We start from the raw sequence: 22,885 nt of genomic DNA on the forward strand, positions 1-22,885 counted from the left end.
TGTGACAGGTTATAGCAAGTCATTGCTGCTGCATAAGGAATAGAGTGAGGCAGTATGTGCTGTAGTCTACAAACATACCACAAATTCCGTAAAGGTCCACAGACTCATTCCTTTAAAGGGTTTCAAATGGTTTGAGAGAAAGATCCAGAGGAAGATCTATACTGTAGCTATGAACGAGAGGTCAAAAATGATGTGGTAAAGAACGGGATGATTTCAAATGAGAGGGGAACAAAGTGCTTTCTAATGAGGTAATAATACATGTTTTAGAATGGCAGAAGGAAGAAAGGTCCGACATGGGAAGAGATTAGATTCTATTCTAAGCTGAGAGAAAACCAGATGATAGATATCCAGCTCAGAAAAAATGTGATTATCTTTCAGTCTGAAATGATGGTACTTCCGAGCCAAAATGTCAGAAAGGTACGTAGTCAGTTAAAACCCCTTGGCTTACCTCGTCTCCGTCCTCAGAGTGCTGTGAGAGCGCGTCATGGTCCATGATACCAGCTTCGTCCTCCGTGGGCCCGTTGCCCACCCGCACCCCTCCGAATTTCTGTGTGCCCTGTTGGGTGAGTCCGGTTGATGAGGACACGCCTGTTTGCTCTAAAGATTGCTCTAGATTCTCTGCAGGGCATTCTTCCCTCTTCTGTGACTAGATACAAAAGCCACAAGATCTGTGTCTGGCTTAAAGCACGCCTTGGGGTGTTATGTTTGCGTTTGGCACTTAGGGGGGCACCCAACAAGCAGATCGGTATAAAAAAATATGTTAAATATATGTAAAATACATGTAAAAATGTTAATCATGTATGCAAAATACATGTAAAATATATGGAAAAAAAGACATGGAAAATATATGTTAAATATTTAAAATTATGGGGAATATTGTACAAATTGGAGACTTGTTAGGTGCCACTAATATGCCAAACAAGCAAAGCTAGCCTTGTGATAATCAAATAACCAAATAAATATTTTTTACATGCAGCTGAAGTATTTCTAATCTCTTTGTAATCTTTTATCAAAATATAGCAAAGTAAATATACTTGTTTTACTTCACAGATTTTCCAAGGCATGCTTTAAGCATCATTGTATGGCAAAACACAACCAAGCACGACATTACAGAAATAAAACATACAGTCGATAGAAACGAAAGGCCACAAAAAAAGCGAAAGAAAACAACAGGTTCTCAAAAACAGGTAATCAACAAGAGTCGTAAAGGTTAAAGGTTAGATCTGATGAACATACCAGGTGCTTTTTCCACAGGTGCTGGCGCCGAAGCACCATAGTTTTCACTATCAGCATACAGGGAACACATGCAAGGGCAATCAGCACCAAAACAATCTGGATCCCCATCTATAGATCCAAAACAGAGAGAACGTTAACAGACAATATATTGGGGACATGGAGCCTTATCAGCGACATATGCTAACTTGCTCTCCGGAACCCTGGCTGCGCCCCAATAGCCTAAAATAGTGACCTCCTTTCCCGTTCCTTTGATTGCACTGGTCTGAGCGAGAGAGAGGGGGGGGGGGGGGGGGGGGGGTAAAAGAGTTGAAAAGCTGAAAGGGTCGTAACAGGCACACCTCAAGGGTCTATCTTCTCATCTGTTAAGTTCTTTCTGATGGGAGCAGACAAAGGAAAGAAGACGAGGAAATGAAGTCACTTTTTGAGTCACTATTGAGATGCAGCCCCATATGCCACTGGGCAGCAAAGGAACCAGAGTAGTTAGGAGAGACCCGAGGGATGGAGGGAGGGAGGGAAGGGTCCCCCGGTCACACCTGTCCCCGGTAGAGAGGCTTATTGGTGACGTCGCCGTAGTTGAAGAGACACATGTTGATGAAGGCAATGAGGAGGCTGGGCGCGTCCTTGGAGGTGAAAGCGTCGTAGGCCGTCCACTTGTAGAAGACCAGGATGATGAGGTAGCCGAACAGGCTGGCCATGAAGACAATCTCAGGGATGAAGCCTAGGAAGATGTTCAGAGGCTTCTTGAAGTACCTGGCCCACAGTAAGAGAACAGAAGATATGAGAAGCGGAGAAGAGAATGACATTATTGACCATTGCGTTTTCATGAATGGACCTTTGTCTTTGGCGCTCTGGTTTACAGGTCAAAGGTCAAAACGGACATACAGACACACACACAGCGTTAAACACAGAGGGGTACGTACAGGTGGTTGAACAGGCTGAGAGAGACGCCAAACATCATGTGGATCACTCCTAGGATCACAGACATCTTCATCTTGAAGGAGTTAAGGAAGGTCAACTTGTTGGTGGCAATGTTCCAGATCTGAAGATCACAAAGAAGAGGCGGAGATAAAGACCTCTCATTGTAGAGATGACTCCCGGAAAGTGCAGATAGATAGACAGAGAGACAGACACAGAGAAACAGAGGGAAGGACAACATAACAGACAGACAGACAGACTGGACAGACAGACTTACCGGGTCTATACCCAGTGGATAGGGGCCATTGAAGACACCTGGCACGGCTGGGTCCAGCTGCAGCACCTTATTTTCATTGAGAGTTTCAAACCTAGATATATTATAGACAATTGAAGTGAACAATTTGCAGGCCGTTGCTATCATTGACATACAGTATACATAAAGGGTTTCTAGTATGCATTGCTGGAAAGTGCACCAATATTGGATTTTAAAAGCCTGGTATAATAAATGAAGTGCCCTGTAATATACCCCAGATGGAACATTCAATAAATCAGATTTTGTATATAAATAAATAAAGACTTGCTAAACTGTAAAAATTCAGCATTTTGACATGTCCCTCTGTATACTCACTGTGACTTCTCTGAAGATTTTAAACTCCGTTGGGGGTACTAAGCTAACATATGGAATTATTTTAAGATGGTCATACTATGGATCATTTAGCAATTTGATTTGGAATTTTAAGACCCCTTTAGGTATTAAAAATGTATATTAAAACATTATTTGATGGCCTCCCGAGTGGCGTAGCGGTCTAAAGCAGTGCTTCGCAGTGCTAGAGGAGTCACTACAGACCTGGGTTTGATCCCAAGACGTATCACAACCGGCTGTGATCGGGAGTCCCACAGGGCGAAGCACAAATGGCCCAGCGTCATCCAGGTTAGGGGAGGGTTTGGCCGGGAGGGATTTTCTGGGCTCATCGCGCTCTAGCGAATCCTTGTGGTGGGCCGCCTGCAGGCTGACCTCGTTGTCAGTTGAACAGTGTTTCCTCCGACACATTGGTGCGGCTGGCTTCCGGATTAAGGCGGGTGGGTGTAAAGAAACGCGGTTTGGCGGGTCATGTTTCGGAGGACGCATGACTTAACCTTCGCCTCCTGAGCCCGTTGAGGAGTTGCAGCGATGAGACAAGATCGAAATCGGGGAGAAAATTAGGGTAAAATACAACAACAACAAAAATATATGATACAATTTTGAACTTGGCCTTTAATACTACAGCGCCTAGAAATGCATTGAATTACACATTCATAAATGGCAAAAAAGACAGTTAAAATAAATAAATCATAAGGAATAAGGTTTTGAAGTGTCTATCCTATATCTAGGCGATATAAGAAAGCTCAGGGACTATTTTTGTTTTTTTGGACACATATTTAACCCCTTATTTTTGTTGCCACAAAACCACCTCCATACTTCCATTTGTTTGTATGGGTTACCGTCAGACGAGTCCCATGACACTTGTGGGGGTCATAGAGCAAAACGGAGCAATGTCTCCCCTTTCCATAGTGGGGTCATATTAGTTTGTATCTCAAACGGTTCCGACGCTACAGACAGAAGTTGGCACATCAGTGTTATCGACTTCAGACGAGTTTAAAATCCGCTCGCCATGACAGAATGTTAAAATTAGGTGAATTCAAATGTTTTCACCAAGTTATACTACACAAAAAGGACTCTTTTCGTGGAACGACCCTGCTACTACATTAACCGGTATGAAAGTTTGAGTAATGTTTTTGAACAATATGTTAAACAGCAATCAAGCTGTTGAAATCTCCCGTGGTGGGTGTATCTTTTTGTTGTTATCTAATGTCAAAGCTTGTTACCAAGAACTGCCTTCTCCCAATTGGCTGTCGCGCAGTCGCGTGAGTGATTGGTTGGTTATTGGTGGATTTATAGGTTGGACAGTTGAGTGACGGATAACTTACGTCCAGTTGGCTCCCTTGGGGCTGAACATGGGCCGGACACTCCAACCGGAGCCAAACATGTTGAGGGATTTGGAAAAGCAATCGTTGTAGATGATACCGGTGTAGACAGAGAAGATTCCCATCAGCAGGATGATGTAGCGTCCAGCGAATACCATGTTGAACATCTGCCAGGGCAGGGAGAGTATGAACACACATTGGAGCACTGGCCTGGGTCATGTTCATTGGCACAGAAAGGAAAAAAACGGACTGAAACAGAGAGGGACCACGTAGACCAGTCCAATAAGAAACACTCATTTTCGTTTCCCTTCGCAAAATGTTGGGAAATGTTTTCCGTTGCGCACCCTAATGAACACGACCCAGGCCTCACCGGGTAAAGAAGGTCTGCATACGTCATTGCCTGTACCAGCCATCATTCAACACTCAACTACATCAAACACTAAAACATTACTTAAATTGCCCCAAGTTATGTAGCCTACTGTACAAGAGAGGGTAGTTTGCCAAATTAAATCTACAATACATTGGCCTAATTATCTCCTTCCTCCCAAAGTGTGCACTTGCTCACATCCCTTCACTGACTTTAAAGGAACTAAGTGGTATAAGAAACATGGTGGAAACTCCCTCTGGCCCCTTCCTCCCTCAAGCCAATGCTTTTAGGTTTGTGAGAAGTAGTGAACGAGTGCACACTTCAGGAGAAAGGAGATATTAATCGGAAGCACACAACGTCATCGGCGCTCTCGGTGGGACGTACCTCGTTGTCAGTCTTCTGGGAGAGGATGCGGCTCTCTCGGATGACCAGGTAGAGAGCGGCGCAGGTCATCAGCACACCGTGACCCATGTCCCCGAACATGACCGCAAACAGGAAAGGGAAAGTGATGATGGTGTACGGTGCTGTAGGAAAGAGCACACAGTAAGACACATCGCAGTGGACAGTACAACACAATGGCATGGGGGAAAACAACAACAAGATACAGAGAAAGACACAACAACACAAGAGACAAAACAAGACGAGACAAAGCAACACAAGACACAAAACACACAGAGACATAACAGTTATGTAGACACAACAAAACAGACAGACAAAACAACACACAAAGACACAACAGCATACATAGACACAACAGCAACAACACAGAGGCACACAGTGTAGACTTGTATGTCACCTGGGTTGATCTCCCGGTAATTTCCGATCCCGTAGGCGTCCACGATGTTCTGGAATCCAGAGGTGAACTTATTGGTCTTGTTGAAGGTGGGCGGAGTCTGCTTGGTGGTCATCCTGTTGAGAATGGAGGGCACTGTGGAGCCACTCCTCTCCTGTAAAACACACCAAGCCAATGAGTCACCGCTACGGGGTAAAGTTTGCCCTAGGTGCAACTCTAGGATCAGCTTCCCCTCCCCCAATCCTAACCTTAATCATTAGTGAGGAAAATGCAAATCTGACCCAAGATCAGCATCTAGGGGAAACTTCACCCTACACCAGAATTACCTGACAAATGCCAATTAAACACAATTTTCATATTTTCAGATGACTCAGTGAGGAGGTAGCCACATCACTTAGACCAATGAGTAATGGGAGAAGGAACATACACCAGGTCAGTTCTGCAGACCAAAGACTGGGCAGAATCATTGTTGTATTTCACTACATGATAACATTACATCAACGTTTGCCTATTCCTGTCATTTCATTTAACTTTAGATAAGAACAGTGCACAGAAAGAGTACGTTCCATAGACCTTCCAATGAAAATTGTGTGTGCAGTTGGTTTAGTTTGCCTGGCAAAACAGATTGCATAATGATATTCTGTATGTATTTGATATCTAGCAGTATCATTTCTCCCTTAATTATGATTTCTGTTCAATTCCAAGTATTTCTATTCAACACAAATTCGATGGTGTTTATACAGAATGCAAAGTACTTCATACTATAGCGTCATCTTGTATTAAATTCCACATTTTCAGCATCAAAACAACAACAGGAAGTGAGGTAATGAACTAAAGGGAGCTTCCTGCCTTGGAGCTCTAATCCTTCTGATTTGCAGACCCGACTCACCGTTCCTCGGCGCAGGGCGAACTGGATGGAGTCCAGGTCGGATACAGGGCACCACACCTCGGCGATCAGGCACTTCTGGGTGACGTCGATGTTGCACAGGTTCAGCGTGTGGTAAATGGCCTTCATCTTCCTCACCTTGATGAACCACACCCTCATGGTCTTGGCTGCAGCCTGGAGCACCCTCTGTCTGTGGTCCTCTGTCTGGTTCAGCACCTGCACGGGAGAAAATAGGGTTTTGTTAGCTCGCTGAGCTAAAGCCTAGGTATTATTTCGGGGGAGCTAACGCAAGTCTTCAGGTCGTTGGTGCAAACTAATGATTAAATTATGAAAAATGTCCATCTGGTTTAGGACCTGCACAGACAACAAGATGGTGTTATCTAAGCCTAGGTAGTAGGTATTATCTCGGGGGAGCTAACGCAAGTCTTCAGGCCTCAGTTGGTTCAGACATAGACCGTGTCCAAATACCCATACCCATTTTAGGTATGCGAAAATATTACGTTTTATAGTATATGACATTTCCAAAATCGAGTATGCTTAAATGTCAGGATGTTATACTCACTTCGGCTTTTCATCTAGTAGAATTCGCTGCACACTTTTGAGGAATAGAATCGACTTTCCAGGCACATGTGTTTGACAACAGCTGATAGTCAGCTGATAATGAGATAAGGGGACACGCTGTAACCAAATGAACAAATAGCGGGTATCAATGCAATTGCACATTAGACGACGCATTCTTAGGAAGGGTGAGCCTAGTATGTTGATATTTGTTGCTTACTGTATTAATTTTGACTAAACAGTATGTCGTTTTAGTAAGTAGTAGGAAAAACAGATTTCGGGCACGGCCACTATGATTTTATTTATTTTTAAAAACTTGCGCACGGTGACTCCACTGGAGGGCAGGCTTAGAGGAGGACAGAGGGAGTCTTCCCTTTCAAGCAGAACCACATTCTTTTTTTTACAAGGATTGAGTTCAACACAATTATTGTTATACGAGGCGAAAGACCTCTACCGATTAGTACTGAGATACTGCACATGTGCACATCCCCACATCGAGAACATTGTGTGACTTAAACCAACAGTATCAAGGGACTGTGTAACACAAGCACACACATCCTGTCATGCTTTCTGGGACAATTTATGATTGCCATTGCATATTTGGTTGATTAGCTTGCAACACTGTCACATAACAAACACAAAAGCCCTGTGTAACTGTAACGAACGTCGTCGGGAGAAGGAGAAGAGGACCAAGGTGCAGCGTGGGAAGTGTTCATGTTACTTTTAATAAAATCCGAAACACTTGACAAACGAACAGTTCTGTAAGGTGACGACAAACACTAAACAGAAAATAACCACCCACAACCAAAGAGGGAAAACAGGCTACCTAAGTATGGTTCTCAATCAGAGACAACGATTGACAGCTGCCTCTGATTGGGAACCATACCAGGCCAAACACAATAGAAATAGAAAAGATAGACATACAAACATAGAATGCCCACCCACATCACACCCTGACCAAACAAAAAATAGAAACATACAAAGCAATCTAAGGTCAGGGCGTGACAGTAACAAGAATGATGTATTGGCAAATGCAAGCCTGAGAACAGAACAAGGGGTAACTGGGTAACTTCCTCACTGGCAACAGTGAAGGGGGGCGTTCCTACCTGAAAGACGTTGCATCGCATCAACCAATAGTTATTCGCCGTCACACCATCGACTATCGTATTGCTATATCATATGATGTGGTTATTTGATATGCAGACGTCTAGGAACAAACAATTTGGGACACAGTCATTGTATGGTTAGCTGTTCATGGGCCCTGATTGCATGGAATTCCAATCATCCGATCATACAGTGCCTTCAGAAACTATTCACACATTGACTTATTCCACATTTTGTTGTGTTACCTCCGGAATTCAAAATGGATTAAATAGATTATTTTTCTCACCCATCTAGACACAATACCCCATAACGACAAAGTGAAAACATGTTTTTCGAAATGTTAGTAAATTTTCTGCATATTATACTTTTAAAATTCTTCAAGCGCTGTCTAGTTGGTTGTTGATTGTTGCTAGACAGCCATTTTCCAGTCTTGCCATAGATTTTAAAGGAGATTTGAGTCAAAACTGTAACTAGGCCACTCAGAAACATTCAATGTCGTCTTGGTAAGCAACTCCAGTGTATATTTGGCCTTGTGTTTTAGGTTATTGTCCTGCTGAAAGGTCAATGTTGGAAAGCAGACTGAAACAGGTTTTCCTCTACTACACTATCTACCAAGTGAGTTTTCATCTATATTATTCTTGCCGTCTATTTACCACCACAAACCGATGCAGGCACTAAGACTGCACTCAACGAGCTGTATAAGGCCATAAGCAAACAAGAAAATGCTCATGCAGAAGCGGCACTCCTAGTGGCCGGGGACTTTAATGCAGGCAAACTTAAATCCGTTTTACCTCATTTCTACCAGCATGTCACATGTGCAACCAAAGGAAAAAAACTCTAGGCCACCTTTACTCCACACACAGAGATGCATACAAAGCTCTCCCTCACCCTCCATTTGGCAAATCTGACCATAATTCTATCCTCCTGATTCCTGCTTACAAGCAAAAACTAAAGCAGGAAGTACCAGTGACTTGCTCAATACGGAAGTGGTCAGATGACATGGATGCTATGCTACAGGACTGTTTTGCTAGCACTGACTGGAATATGTTCCGGGATTCATCCAATAGCATTGAAGAATATACCACCTCATCGGCTTCGTCAATAAGTGCGTTGACGTCGTCGTCCCCACAGTGACCGAACATACATATCCCAACCAGAAGCTATGGATTACAGGCAACATCCGCACCGAGCTAAAGGCTAGAACTGACGCTTTCAAGGAGCGGGACACTAATCTGGACGCTTATAAGAAATCCCACTATGCACTCAGACGAACCACCAAATAGGCAAAGCGTCAATACAGGACAAAGATTGAATCTTACTACACCGGCTCTAACGCTCAGGGCTTGCAAACTATTACGGACTACAAAGGAAAACCCAGCCATGAGCTGTCCAGTGTTGCGAGCCTACCAGACGAGCTAAATGCCTTTTATGCTCGCTTCGAGGCAAGCAACACTGAAGCATGCATGGACTGCACAGACGGATTACCAGGACGTGTACTCAGAGCATGCAGCGTGGTGCCAGGACAACAACCTCTCCTTCAATGTGAGCAAGACAAAGGAGCTGATCATAGACTACAGGAAAAGGTGGGCCGAACAGGCCCCCATTAACATCGACAGGGCTGTAGTTGAGCGGGTCGAGAGTTTCAAGTTCCTTGGTGTCCACATCACCAACAAACTATCATGGTCCAAACACAGCAAGACAGTTGTGAAGAGTGCACGACAACACCTTTTACCCCTTAGGACACTGAAAAGATATGGCATGGGTCCCCAGAACCTCAAAAAGTTATACAGATGCACCATCGAGAGTATCCTGACCAGTTGCATCACCGCCTGGAATGGCAACTGCTCGGCATTCGACCGTAAGGTGCTACAGAAGGTAGTGCGTACGGCCCTGTACATCACTGGGACCAAGCTTCCTGCCATCCCGGACCTATATACTAGGCGGTGTCAGAGGAAGGCCCAAAAAATTGTCAAAGACTCTAGTTACCCAAGTCGAAGACTGTTCTCTCTGCTACAGCACGGAGAGCGGTACCGGAGCGCCAAGTCTAGGTCCAAAAGGCTCCTTATCAGCTTCTACCCCCAAGCCATAAGGCTGCTGAATAATGAATCAAATGGCCACCTGGACCTCCTGGACTATCTACATTGACCCCCCCCCCCCCCCTTCCTCCCATAAACAGCAGGGGTTCAAACTTTAGAACCGTGTTCCTACATTTGAATATGATTTTATCAAACAAAACTATGCTACATTTTATCTCTGGAACCCTCAGAATGACAAATCAAAGCAATATTACTGAATGTAAGTACATTATTTACCTTCAGAGGTGAATGTATCAAACCAGTTGCAGTGATAAAAGTTTTTGTTGTTGTGCACTCTCCTCAAACAATAGCATGGTAGCATTTTTTCACTGTAATAGCTACTGTAAATTGGACAGTGCAGTTAGATTAACAATAATTTAAGCATTCTGCCCATATAAGACATGTCTACATGCTGGGAAATTTTCTTGTTACTTACAGCTTCATGCTAATCACATTAGCGCATGTTACCTCAACCGTCCCTGTGGAGGGACACCGATTCCGTAGAGGTAAAAAAAAATGTCTCACGGGTAAAAAAATAATATTGTGATTTTACTTTTGGGTCAAAGAAAACGGTAAAATCACCAACTAAAAATGAGTTGAATTTAGGAATTCTATTCCCAAATAATCCCACGAATAAAATAATAGATATGTAATCGTGTCTCAATGTAAATAAGGTAGGAAATTATTGTTATGTTGCGAACCTCAACCATCAGCTCAGCCAAAAATTGTCCCCCTGCTGAATCTAGTTGCCTACCACTGGGTACGGTGTTCATATTAGGATACATGTAGCATCAAATTACCCAAACTCCCTCTAATGGCCTCATGGGTGGAATGGTATTAATAAGCCTCATCATTGTTTCTATGTCAAACAATTTTGTTATATTTCAGTCTTTTGTGATGTACATAAAGTGTAATATTGGGAACAAACCCAACATTGAATACATTTTCAACTCTATATCTGACATGGTACAGGTGTCTTTGTTTTTTTAAGCCCATAACCATGTGTGTGAGGTGTATACCTTTGTTTCAAAGTAGATTTGTTTGACAACCAAAAAACACTGTGTCCCTGATTTTGCCCACTGCAGTAAACGGTTAAGTGACACTATTTTACTGTGTTCATTGTCTTGCATACCATCTGGAGGTCGTCAATACGGGTGTTGACCCCAGCAGCCATCTCCTTCCTTTCCTGGGGAGTCTCGGGGCAGGGGTAGAGGGAGGCCCGGAACCTGGTACACACAACCAACAGTTTGCATACTGACTTACAATTATACTGTAGGTAACCATAGAATTAGAATTACTAGAAAACAGACATTCCCATTTAAATCAATGATCCGTGATCAGATATGAAACGTCAAAACTGATAAACTCGGGTATCATCGCTCTGGTCCAAATTTCCCGACTTTAAGGCGTCGTTCTAGTGTTTTTTTCTGTCTCGGGAACTCATATATCTACATTTCTGACAGCACTCAAATGCTAAATTAATGGACGAACTGGGTACTGACTAGTGGTAGTAACGTACCCCTCACATATCTTCTTGACTCTGTTCTTCAGCTGATCGCCTTGGAAAAAGATGATGAAGACTGACTTGTGGACTTGGTCGCCCTGTAAGAGAGAAAGAGTCAATCATCTCACCAATCAAGCAGTGACTGTCATTGGAACAAATTATTGAACCTCGCAGATTTCCATTTTTTTTTGCCCTGGCTCATTGGGTGTTAGTTTGCACAAACTTGGGTGTGTATATGTTTCTGTATTTTTCATCTTTATTGGTGTGTCAAAGAAAAATAATTTTACCAACTTTTTATACTTAATAATATTTTTCCTGTTAGGTGCTCAGATCACAGACAGGTGTGTATACATAACATAAAAAAATACATACACAAAGAATCGAAAGACAGTAGAGAATAAGAACAAACATACAAGACAAAACACACATACAATTTTTATTTATTTAATATGAATTAAGATATAAAAAACGTTTTTGACAGACCGTGGCGGGGTCCTCCAGGGGGTCCTCGATTTCTGCCTGACGTAAAAAGACGTTGCCGCGACACACTCTCCACAGCATCCTCTCAAAGGTAGGGATCCTCTCCCGGCTGATCACCCCAGCAACAAACCTGCTCGGGACAGATTAAAATATTTCAGGGTCTGGCCAATCAAATGCACTGTACATGATCCCTCTGGGTTGTCGTGACATTTCTCCTGACATAGCCTGGTCCCAGATCTGTTTGTCCTTTTGGCATAACAACAACCATTTGAGTTGTTACAGAACAAACTGATCTGGGACCAGCCTAATAGCATTCAACCCCATTAACTCCAGTACGTCTACGGCTAATAGACACAATAGGCGCTAATGGGAACAGTGCAAAACAAATGTGTTGACGGGTGGATGAGCCCAACTTGTTTGCTGTTCTGTCACTGTGACTATAGGTCATAATGTGTCAATTTTCCTGCTTTGTTGGTGTGGCAGCTTCATATGCTGCCATTGACCTACTGACACGCACGCGCACTTACTTGCTTAAGGTAGTCCATCGTATCTGATGATGACTTCCCCTTCTGAGTTAACAGTGAATTCTTTGGTGACAGTAGAGTCCAATCCGAGATCCACAAACTTTATTGTAGGTGGGGCATATGCAGTCTGTGTTGGCGGGGGCAGGCATGGTTGTATGTCTCCTGAGCTGTTTTTGCTGTCTCTTTGTGCTCCTCTCCTCCCACCTCTGTACACCGCTCTGGCAGAGCTGCCGCAAGGTGGAACGGTCGGCAGCAGCATCCTCTAGGTCCTCTAGGACCAGCAACGTTTTTAGCTGGTCCTTGTAGCGCTTCTTCTGCCCCAATATAGACCGCAGGCCAAGATGTAGCTGGCCATACAGCATCTTCCGCAGCATGCGATCCTGAGACATTCTCATGACATTCCCAAGCCTCCATACTCTTGCAGTTGGTCTTTGCAACTATATTTCTGTATGGGGCACACGGTTGCGCAAGGTGATTCCCAGGATGCGCGGCAGGCATCTTATGCGGAATCGCTCAAGCTGCTTGTTGTGGCGATTAAGTGACCCAGGCTTCACAGCTGTAAAGAAGTGTGGTGATGCAGACGGCTTGATAAACGGCGTCTTCGGTGTGGAAATGGAGATCCCTGTTTTGGAAGACCCTGCGTCTGAGTTTTCCGAAGGAAGCTGATGCTTGCTTGACCCTAATTAGAATTTTGAGGTCGTTGCTGAAGTCCTCAGAGAGGATGCTGCCCAGCTATTTGAAGGGCGGGACTATTGCCAGTGATTTGTGTTCAATGGTGAAGACAGGCATGGTGGGTGGAGGGCTGGATCTCCATTGGCAGACCACCTCTGTCTTGGTGGTGTTGAAAGACAGTACCATCCTGCTATAGACCCTCACAGCCGCTACGAGGACGGACTGGAGGTCTTCCGGAGTGTGGGCCACAAGAGCACAGTGATCGGGATACTGCAGCTCAAGAACCTGCTCCGTCAAATCTTTGGTGGATGCTTGGAGCGTCCTGATGTTGAATAGGTTTCCATCCAGCCTGAAGTCCACCAAAACGCTGCTGCTGTCCTCAAGCTCCATGTGGAGAAGCTGTGTGACACATAGGAGGAAGATGTTAAAGAGTACCGGTGCCAGCACACACCCCTGCCTCACACCGATGCTTACTCCAAAGGGCACGGACTCCTGCCCTCCTATGGCCACCCGAGCCATCATCTCATCAAGGAACTGGCAAAGGATGTTGACAAATTTGTCTGGACAGACACATTTGAGTAGAATGTCCCATAGTAGTTCCCTGCTCACAATGTTGAAGGCCTTAGAGAGGTCGACAAAGGCCATGGTTCTGATGTTGTTCACGGCACTTCTCCTAGAGTTGCCGTACCGTGAATATCATGTCAACCGTACTCCTGTTCTTTCTGAAGTTGCATTGTGACTCTGGCATGTTGTTCACCAGCTTGTGTAATGTCACCTTTGTGGCAACAGCCAGAAGGGATATCCCCCGGCTGTTGCCGCAGATGGACTTGTCACCCTTGTTCTTATAGATGGTGACAATGTTTTCATCCCACTGCTGTTGGCGGACGATCTCTTAAGTAGCTCTGCCGGGATGCTGTCAGCACCAGGAGTCTTGTTGTTCTTGAGGAAACGGATAGCTGATAACACCTCTTGGAAGGTTGGCAAAGGATTGAGGTCTTGAATGGGTGGACGGACAGGCAGTTCTTCCAGGATGGAGTGGTCTGTAGGAGAGTGCTGATTGAGTAGTGCTTCAAAGTGGTCAGCCCACCTCATCAGTATCTAGTTTTGGTCCTTCATGAGTCAGACCCTCAGCTGTGTTCATGGGGTTGATGTAGCGACTTCTCGGGCCATAGATAGCTTTAGTTGAGTTGTAGAAATTGTGCATGTAATTTTTCCAGCGAGAGAGCGGCGGAACTCGACCCTTACTGCTGCTTTCTCAAGCCGGATATAGTGCAGACGCCTCTTACTGGACTTCTGCAGGCGTTGGGGGGGGGGGGAGTATTCTCACTTGGAGTTTAGCCAGTATCATATGGTGATCTGTCCAGCATTCTGCATGTGTCAGCAGGATGTCATTAGTGTCACAACGTCTCACTATGACATAGTCGACCAGGTGTCAGTGTTTGGAGCGTTGGTGCATCCATGATGTTTTATATTTGTTCTTCTGCTGGAACAAGGTGTTAGTGACAATGAGATCATGCTCGGCACATAGAGTTAGCAGTATCATGCCGTTCTCATTGAACTGGCCAACACAATGCCTACCCACCACTCCGCTCCATATCCTGTTTTTCTGTCCCACCCTAGCGTTGAAGTCACCCAGCATAAACATCTTGTCATTCCTGGGCATGCGGTGAAAGGCCTTATCTAGTGACTGGTAGAAGCAGTCCTTTGCCTCATTTTCAGATGGTAACGTTGGTGCCTATGCACTGAGAAGAGTAGCATAACACATCTTGGCTAAGGGGATATGGAGAGACATGAGTCTTTCACTTATGCCGACAGGTGTTTCGGTGAGGCTGGGTAGAAGGCTGTTCTTAATTGCCAGTCCCGCACCGTGCTGATGTTGTCCACCCGGAGGGTAACCTTTCCAGAAGAAGGTGTAGCCTTCTCCCTCCTCTTTCAGGGGACCTTCATCCAGGAACCTGGTCTCACTCAGGGCAGCAATGTCAATGTCATAGCGCCTTAGTTCTGCAGCAATCAAAGCTGTTCTCCGATGGGGTCTATTGCTATTATCCTCAGTGTCCAAAAGAGTTCTGATGTTCCATGTGACATTATCAAGCATGGATCAATGCCTGGCTCAAAGTTAATTGAAATCAGTCCCTATTAAGAGGCCAGTAGTTTTTTTATACACCATCCACTACCATCTTTCATTTAAATTGCCTGTATATGCCTATAGGCCAAAAAGAGGTGACTTGGACATCTATGAGTTAAATGATCCCCACGACAGCTAGAATATATTTTTCCTTGGGCTACAAAATAATATTACAGCATGCAATGGTGTGTGTATTGTACAGCTGATTGCATTCAATGTACAGCTCAAGTGCCCTATAGGGCGTACTCTAATGTATTGTATGTTGAAAGTACATCTCCTAGAACACCAGTGTTTCCCCTACCATTTTTCAACCAGGGCGAGCCACCTAACTCTGTTAGACCCAAGCCTAACAAACGTTGTTTTCTATGGATTTCAATTGACAATTTCAGTGCCCGAGGGCCTGGAAGTTTCTTTGGGAAAACTGCTGTACGGTGTGTGTGTGTGATTGTGTGTGTGTGTGTGTCTCACCCCAGTCGGAGCGGTGCTCCCCGGCCCCCCTCGTTACCCTCCATTAGGGCTGATGATTCTTCCATCAGGGCGGGGTCCTCCATCTGTAGAACGTAAGGAAGATGATGATGGTGATGATGATGATGGAGATAGGAGGAAGATGCAATTTAGTCTGGCTTCACAAACCAGCAACCACATTGTTAAGATACACTATATATACAAGAGTATGTGGACATCTCTTCAAATTAGTGGATTCGGCTATTTCAGCCACACCCGTTGCTGACAGGTGTATAAAATCAAGCACACAGTCATGACATCTCCATAGACAAATATTGGCAGTAGAATAGCCTTATTGAAGAGCTCAGTGACTTTCAATGTGGCGCTGTCATAGGATGCCACCTTTCCAACAAGTCAATTCGACAAATTTCTGCCCTGCTAGAGCTGCCCCAGTCAACTGTAAGTGCTGTTATTGTGAAGTGGAAACATCTAGGAGCAACAACAGCTCAGCCACAAATTGGTAGGCAATACATGCTCAACACATGAACGGGACCGCAGAGTGCTGAAGTGCGTAAAAATCGTCTGTCCTCGGTTGCAACATTCACTACCGAGTTCCAAACTACCTCTGGAAGCAACGTCAGCACTAAACTGTTCATCGGGAGCTTTATGAAATAGGTTTCCATGGCCAAGCAGCCGCACACAAGCCTAAGATCACCATGCACAACGCCAAGCGTCGGCTGGAGTCGTGTAAAGCTTGCCACCATTGGACTCTGGAGCAGTGGAAACGAGTTCTCTGAAGGGATGAATCACGCTTCACCATCTGGCATTCTGACGGATGAATCTTGGTTTGGCGGATGCCAGTAGAACACTACATGCCAAATGGATAGGGCCAACTATAAAGTTTGGTGGAGGATAAATAATAGTCTGGGGCTGTTTTTCATGGTTCGGGCTAGGCCCCTTATTTCCTGTAAAGGGAAATCTTAACGCTACAGCATACAATGACATTCTAGATGATTCTGTGCTTCCAACTTTGTGGCAACAGTTTGGGGAAGGCCCTTTTCTGTTTCAGCATGACAATTCCCCTGTGCACAAAGCGAGGTCCATAAAGAAAATGTTTGTTGATATCGGTGTGGAAGAACTTGACTGGCCTGCACCGAGCCCTGACCTTAACCCCTTCGAACACCTTTGGGATGAATTGGAACGCCGTCTGCGAGCCTTGCCTAATTGGCCAACATCAGTGCCCGACCTCACTAATGCTCTTGTAGCTAAATGGAAGCAAGTCCCCGCAGCAATGTTCCAACATCTAGTTGAAAGCCTTCCCAGAAGAGTGGAGGCTGTTATAGCAGCAAAGGGGGGACCAACTTCATATTAATTCCCATGATTTTGGAATGAGATGTTCGATGAGCAGGTGTCCACATACTTTTGGTCATGTAGTGTAGCTAGTAATTACTACTTTGAGAATAATCCTACTACGAATTAGGTCAAATTTTCTCATTTCCAGAATTGACTGAATTGAATTGACCCCAACCCTGGTGTCTGTGGAGGTAGGGGTCCATTTGGGATTGAGCAAAACAGAGGTTGCGTTCCAGGTGAACTTCATTGCAGACGTTGCATTGCATCAATCAATGGTTGTGTGCCATGTCATTAACTGAGCAGTCGGTCATCAAATTGCTATATCATATGATGTGGGAAACTGATATGTTAAAAACCTGTCCAGGCATTGTGAGATCTGGCATGCATCTGCAATGTAGTCCGCCTGGAACGTGCACAAAATATTGGAGTTGAGGTACTCGCTGACCTCATCAAAGAACTGCTGGGTACGTCGCAGGATGTGCTTGAGCTCAGTCAGCTCCAGGAAGTTCTTCTTCAGGGCTTCCTGGTTGGTGTTGATCTCCTTCAGCTCGTTCTCCAGCTTCTCAAACGTGGCCTGTCAATCAAACAGAGACAACCAATGAGATTGGTATTTAGATGGGATGGGGCGTGATTCGAAAATGGTAGAAGGGGTCATAGAAATAGAATCACTAGAACGGACATAGCCTTTACTTCCTGCTTTACTCCCATTGGTACACTTTTAAAATGGCTGCCGGTACACCCATTACAGACCCATTGATTTGAATGAGGATACCCATTTTATTTCTATGGAAGGGATAGTCTATTCAGCTCCATAACAAGCAGTCATGGCCCTAACATGAGTCCTACCTATATCCTATAACCATGTCCAATGTCCAGTAAAGTGTCATCATGGGTATTGGCTAGAGCAGGTGAACTGCTGCACAGTTCCACTTCACTGTCAGATAGGCCCTTACATAAAAAACACATGATTTCACATGTGGAAAATCACGTTTTCACGTTGCTTTAAATGTTGCCACCTGTTATTACATTAACTTCACATAAGACGTTTTAGAACACGTCACATGTGATCACGTGAAGGTCATGTGGTTTTTCCGTAAATGGAGTAGTAGTGTAAGGCAAAAAAAGATGATTAAATGATCCGTGAAATTGTGTTGTGCTACATTTGGGTTGATGTCAATGACATTCATAATTTCCTATTACTGACGTACAGGATTAAACAAGGATAGATACCTCCAGGTCAATCATATCCCTAGGGAAGGGGACTTCGGGGTTCTCTCCTGTATCCACAGTTGGGATGTTGGCTTTTTTAATCTCCTTCTCGACAAACCCTGGAAAGCAAAACACCAGGTAATATTCAATACATGTGCGAGTTTCTACCCTGGTTGCCAGTCTCTTTCTGATCTCTCTTTCTGATCAACTCCTTATGGAATTGTCATGCCAAATTGCTTGACAATGGCAATGTATGTAATAGGCAGAAGCACAAACAGATCTGAGACCAAGCCATTGAGTTTCTGCATTGTGGGAGAAATAGACATCTGTGTGCCATTCTGTGAGTGGTATTCTTAGCAATACTATATCAAAATGTACAGTGAATTCGGAAAGTATTCAGACCCCTTGACTTTATCCACATTTTGTTACGTTACAGACGTATTCTAAAATTGCTAAAAGTATATTTTTCCCTCATCAATCTACACACAATACCCCATCACGACAAAGCGAAAACAGGTTTTAAGTCTCTGTTCACCGGACGTGCTACATGTCCCAGACCTGCTGTTTTCACCTCTCTAGAGACAGCAGGAGCGGTAGAGATACTCTTAATGATCGGCTATGAAAAGCCAACTGACATTTACTCCTGAGGTGCTGACCTGTTGCACCCTCGACAACCACTGTGATTATTTTTATTTGACCCTGCTGGTCATCTATGAACATTTGAACATCTTGGCCATGTTCTGTTATAATCTCCATCCGGCACAGCCAGAAGAGGACTGGCCACCCCTCATAGCCTGGTTCCTCTCTAGGTTTCTTCCTAGGTTCTGGCCTTTCTAGGGAGTTTTTCCTAGCCACCGTGCTTCTACACCTGCATTGCTTGCTGTTTGGGGTTTTAGGCTGGGTTTCTGTACAGCACTTTGTGACATCAGCTGATGTAAGAAGGGCTTTATAAATAAAATTGATTGATTGATTAAGAAATGTTTGCACATTTATACAAAAACAAAAAAACTGAAATACCTTATTTACATAAGTATTCAGACCCTTTGCTATAAGACTTGAAATTGAGCTCAGGTGCATCCTATTTCTATTGATCATCCTTGAGATGTTTCTACAACCTGATTGGAGTCCACGTGGTAAATTCAATTGATTGGACATGATTTGTAAAGGCACACACCTGTTTATATAAAGTCCCACAGCTGACAGTGCATGTCAGAGCAAAACCAAGCCTTGAGGTTGAATGAATTGTCCGTAGAGCACTGAGACAGGATTGTGTCGAGGCACAGATATGGGGAAGGGTACCAAAAAATGTCTGACGGTCACTCTGATAGAGCTACAGAGTTCCTCTGTGGAGATGGGAGAACCTTCCAGAAGGACAACCATCTCTGCAGCACTCCACCAATCAGGCCTTTATGGTAGAGTGGCCAGACGGAAGCCACTCCTCAGTAAAAGGCACATGACAGCCCACTTGTAGTTTGCCAAAAGGCACCTAAAGGACTCTCAGACCATGATGAACAAGATTCTCTGGTCTGATAAAACCAATATTGAACTCTTTGACCTGAATGCCAAGAATCACATCTGGAGGAAACCTGGCACCATTCCTACGGTGAAGCATGATGGTGGCAGAATCATGCTGTGGGGATGTGTTTCAGCGGAGGGACTGGGAGACTAGTCAGGATCGTGGGAAAGATGAATGAAGCAAAGTACCTTCCAACAGGATAACGACCCTAAGCACACAGCCAAGATAAGGCAGGAGTGGCTTCGGGACAAGTCTCTGAATGTCCTTAAGTGGCCCAGCCAGAGGCCGGACTTAAACCAGATCGAACATCTCTGGAGAGACCTGAAAATAGCTGTGCAACGACGCTCCCCATCCAACCCAACAGAGCTTGAGAGGATCTGCAGAGAAGAATGGGAGAAACTCCACAAATACAGGTGTGCCAATGTAAGGTTCTTTATTTATTTTCTTAAGTCAACCTTGTTTTCTGTTTCTTTGTGTTTTGAACGTAGCCCTGTCGTTCATTTTTTGTTCATTGATTTCACCTGTGTTAGTTACTCACCTCCTGTGTTAGTTACTCACCCGGTCTCATCAGCTCCTTATTTAGTTCAGTTCATTCTGTTTGTGCCTTTGAGAGGTATTGTTCGTTTTGACTCTACTAAGCCTATTCCTAGCTCATTTGTGAGAACCAGCTATAGCCTTCAGTCCTAGTTTTGAATCACCTGCCTGTTTGCCTACCTGTGTATGACCATTGCCTGCCTGTGACCACGATTACTGCCTTCTGCGAAGGTGAAATAAACATCTCTGCGTGTGAATCTACACCTTTTTCTCCCTGCGTAGTCATTACAGCCAAGCTTGTAGAGTCATACCCAAGAAGACTCGAGGCTGTAATCACTGCCAAAGGTGCTTCAACTCAGTAAAGGGTCAGAATACTTATGTAAAATTTATATTTCCGTTTTCATTTTTTTTAATAAATGTGCATTTTTCCTCTAAAAAAAAGATTTTTTCTTTATCATTATGGGGTATTGGGTGTACAGTCGTGGCCAAAAGTTTTGAGAATGACACAAATATTAATTTTCACAAAGTCTGCTGCCTCAGTTTGTATGATGGCAATTTGCATATACTCCAGAATGTTATGAAGAGTGATCAGATGAATTGCAATTAATTGCAAAGTCCCTCTTTGCCATGCAAATGAACTGAATCCCCCAAAAACATTTACACTGCATTTCAGCCCTGCCACAAAAGGACCAGCTGACATCATGTCAGTGATTCTCTTGTTAACACAGGTGTGAGTGTTGACGAGGTCAAGGCTGGAGATCACTCTGTCATGCTGATTGAGTTCGAATAACAGACTGGACGCTTCAAAAGGAGGGTGGTGCTTGGAATCCTTGTTCTTCCTCTGTCAATCATGGTTACCTGCAAGGAAACACGTGCCGTCATCATTGCTTTGCACAAAAAGGGCTTCACAGGCAAGGATATTGCTGCCAGTAAGATTGCACCTAAATCAACCATTTATCGGATCATCAAGAACTTCAAGGAGAGCGGTTCAATTGTTGTGAAGAAGGCTTCAAGGCACCCAAGAAAGTCTAGCAAGCACCAGGACTGTCTCCTAAAGTTGATTCAGCTGCGGGTTCGGGGATCTGAGAGCTTTCTCAGGAATGGCAGCAGGCAGGTGTGAGTGCATTTGCACGCACAGTGAGGCGAAGACTTTTGGAGGATGGCCTGGTGTCAAGAAGGGCAGCAAAGAAGCCACTTCTCTCCAGGAAAAACATCAGGGACAGACTGATATTCTGCAAAAGGTACAGGGATTGGACTGCTGAGGACTGGGGTAAAGTCATTTTCTCTAATGAATCCCCTTTCCGATTGTTTGGGGCATCCGGAAAGAAGCTTGTCCAGAGAAGACAAGGTGAGCGCTACCATCAGTCCTGTGTCATGCCAACAGTAAAGCATCCTGAGACCATTCATGTGTGGGGTTGCTTCTCAGCCAAGGGAGTGGGCTCACTCACAATTTTGCATAATAACACAGCCATGAATAAAGAATGGTACCAACACATCCCACGAGAGCAACTTTTCCCAACCATCCAGGAACAGTTTGGTGACGAACAATGCCTTTTCCAGCATGATGGAGCACCTTGCCATAAGGCAAAAGTGATAACTAAGTGGCTCGGGGAACAAAACATCGATATTTTGCTTCCATGGCAAGGAAACTCCCCAGACCTTAATCCTATTGAGAACTTGTGGTCAATCCTCAAGAGGCGGGTGGACAAACAAAAACTCCCAAATTCTGACAAACTCCAAGCATTGATTATGCAAGAATGGGCTGCCATCAGTCAGGATGTGGCCCAGAAGTTAATTGACAGCATGCCAGGGCGGATTGCAGAGGTCTTGAAAAAGAAGGGTCAACACTGCAAATATTGACTCTTTGCATCAACTTCATGTAATTGTCAATAAAAGCCTTTGACACTTACGAAATGCTTGTAATTATACTTCAGTATTCCATAGTAACATCTGACAAAAATATCCAAAGACACTGAAGCAGCAAACTTTGTGGAAATTAATATTTGTGTCATTGTCAAAAATTTTGGCCACAACTGTAGATTGATGCGAGAAAAAAACGATTCAATCCAAGGCTGTAATGTAACAAAATGTGGAAAAAGTCAAGGGATCTGAATACTTTCCGAATGCACTGTATTTGTAAGATTTTTGGTCTTGATGGGAATTTGTGTAGAGAAAAAAAAAATCTTACATTGAAGTACAGTGTCCAAACATATACTTAATGTGATATTATATGAACTGTCCCTGCTATGTTTTGCCCAAGCTGTTCATTCTGTTACCCACCTAGAAATAGGGAGGACCACAATGGAAATGTCTTTATTGTTTAACACTTACTGTGTTCTTAATTCTAAAAAACATTGGATGTATTGTTGGCTCACTTGGCTGACATATCTCTATACGTATATTAAATATGTCAAATAAAATGTATTCATTTATTCATTCAACATATTGTGAAATCACTCACTTAGTTTCCTGTCCATCTCCTCACACCTCCTCACTTCATTCACAAACTTCCTCTGGAACACATTCACGTCTGGATTGAGCTAAAAAATTCAAACAGAAACAGGTGTCAAAGTTGCCCTTCTTGGCCAGGTCTACCTTGGGAAAGAGGCATTCTGACCTCAATCG

General features: G+C 44.1%; 1 protein-coding gene across 5 annotated transcripts in view; it reads right to left on the bottom strand.

Annotated features, from left to right (window-relative positions):
* LOC129855161 (V-type proton ATPase 116 kDa subunit a 1-like) overlaps window positions 1-22,885 on the bottom strand; it is a 37,942-nt gene that overhangs the window by 13,476 nt on the left and 1,581 nt on the right. For 3 of the 5 annotated variants that reach the window (XM_055922553.1, XM_055922536.1, XM_055922544.1), the window contains exons 3-18: window positions 22,722-22,800; window positions 18,232-18,329; window positions 17,447-17,575; window positions 15,673-15,755; window positions 11,887-12,013; window positions 11,419-11,501; window positions 11,032-11,125; window positions 6,166-6,378; window positions 5,280-5,430; window positions 4,868-5,007; window positions 4,120-4,283; window positions 2,429-2,519; window positions 2,157-2,275; window positions 1,770-1,986; window positions 1,237-1,344; window positions 449-646 (exon numbers count right to left, since the gene is read on the bottom strand). In XM_055922553.1, coding sequence (XP_055778528.1) covers window positions 449-646; window positions 1,237-1,344; window positions 1,770-1,986; window positions 2,157-2,275; window positions 2,429-2,519; window positions 4,120-4,283; window positions 4,868-5,007; window positions 5,280-5,430; window positions 6,166-6,378; window positions 11,032-11,125; window positions 11,419-11,501; window positions 11,887-12,013; window positions 15,673-15,755; window positions 17,447-17,575; window positions 18,232-18,329; window positions 22,722-22,800 — 2,094 coding nt within the window. The remainder of the gene's footprint in view (window positions 1-448; window positions 647-1,236; window positions 1,345-1,769; window positions 1,987-2,156; window positions 2,276-2,428; window positions 2,520-4,119; window positions 4,284-4,867; window positions 5,008-5,279; window positions 5,431-6,165; window positions 6,379-11,031; window positions 11,126-11,418; window positions 11,502-11,886; window positions 12,014-15,672; window positions 15,756-17,446; window positions 17,576-18,231; window positions 18,330-22,721; window positions 22,801-22,885) is intronic. The other 2 variants (XM_055922574.1, XM_055922564.1) reach the window with 1 other exon arrangement.

The sequence above is a fragment of the Salvelinus fontinalis genome, chromosome 1, assembly GCF_029448725.1.
Source record: "Salvelinus fontinalis isolate EN_2023a chromosome 1, ASM2944872v1, whole genome shotgun sequence".
NCBI classification, from domain to species: Eukaryota; Metazoa; Chordata; class Actinopteri; order Salmoniformes; family Salmonidae; genus Salvelinus; species Salvelinus fontinalis.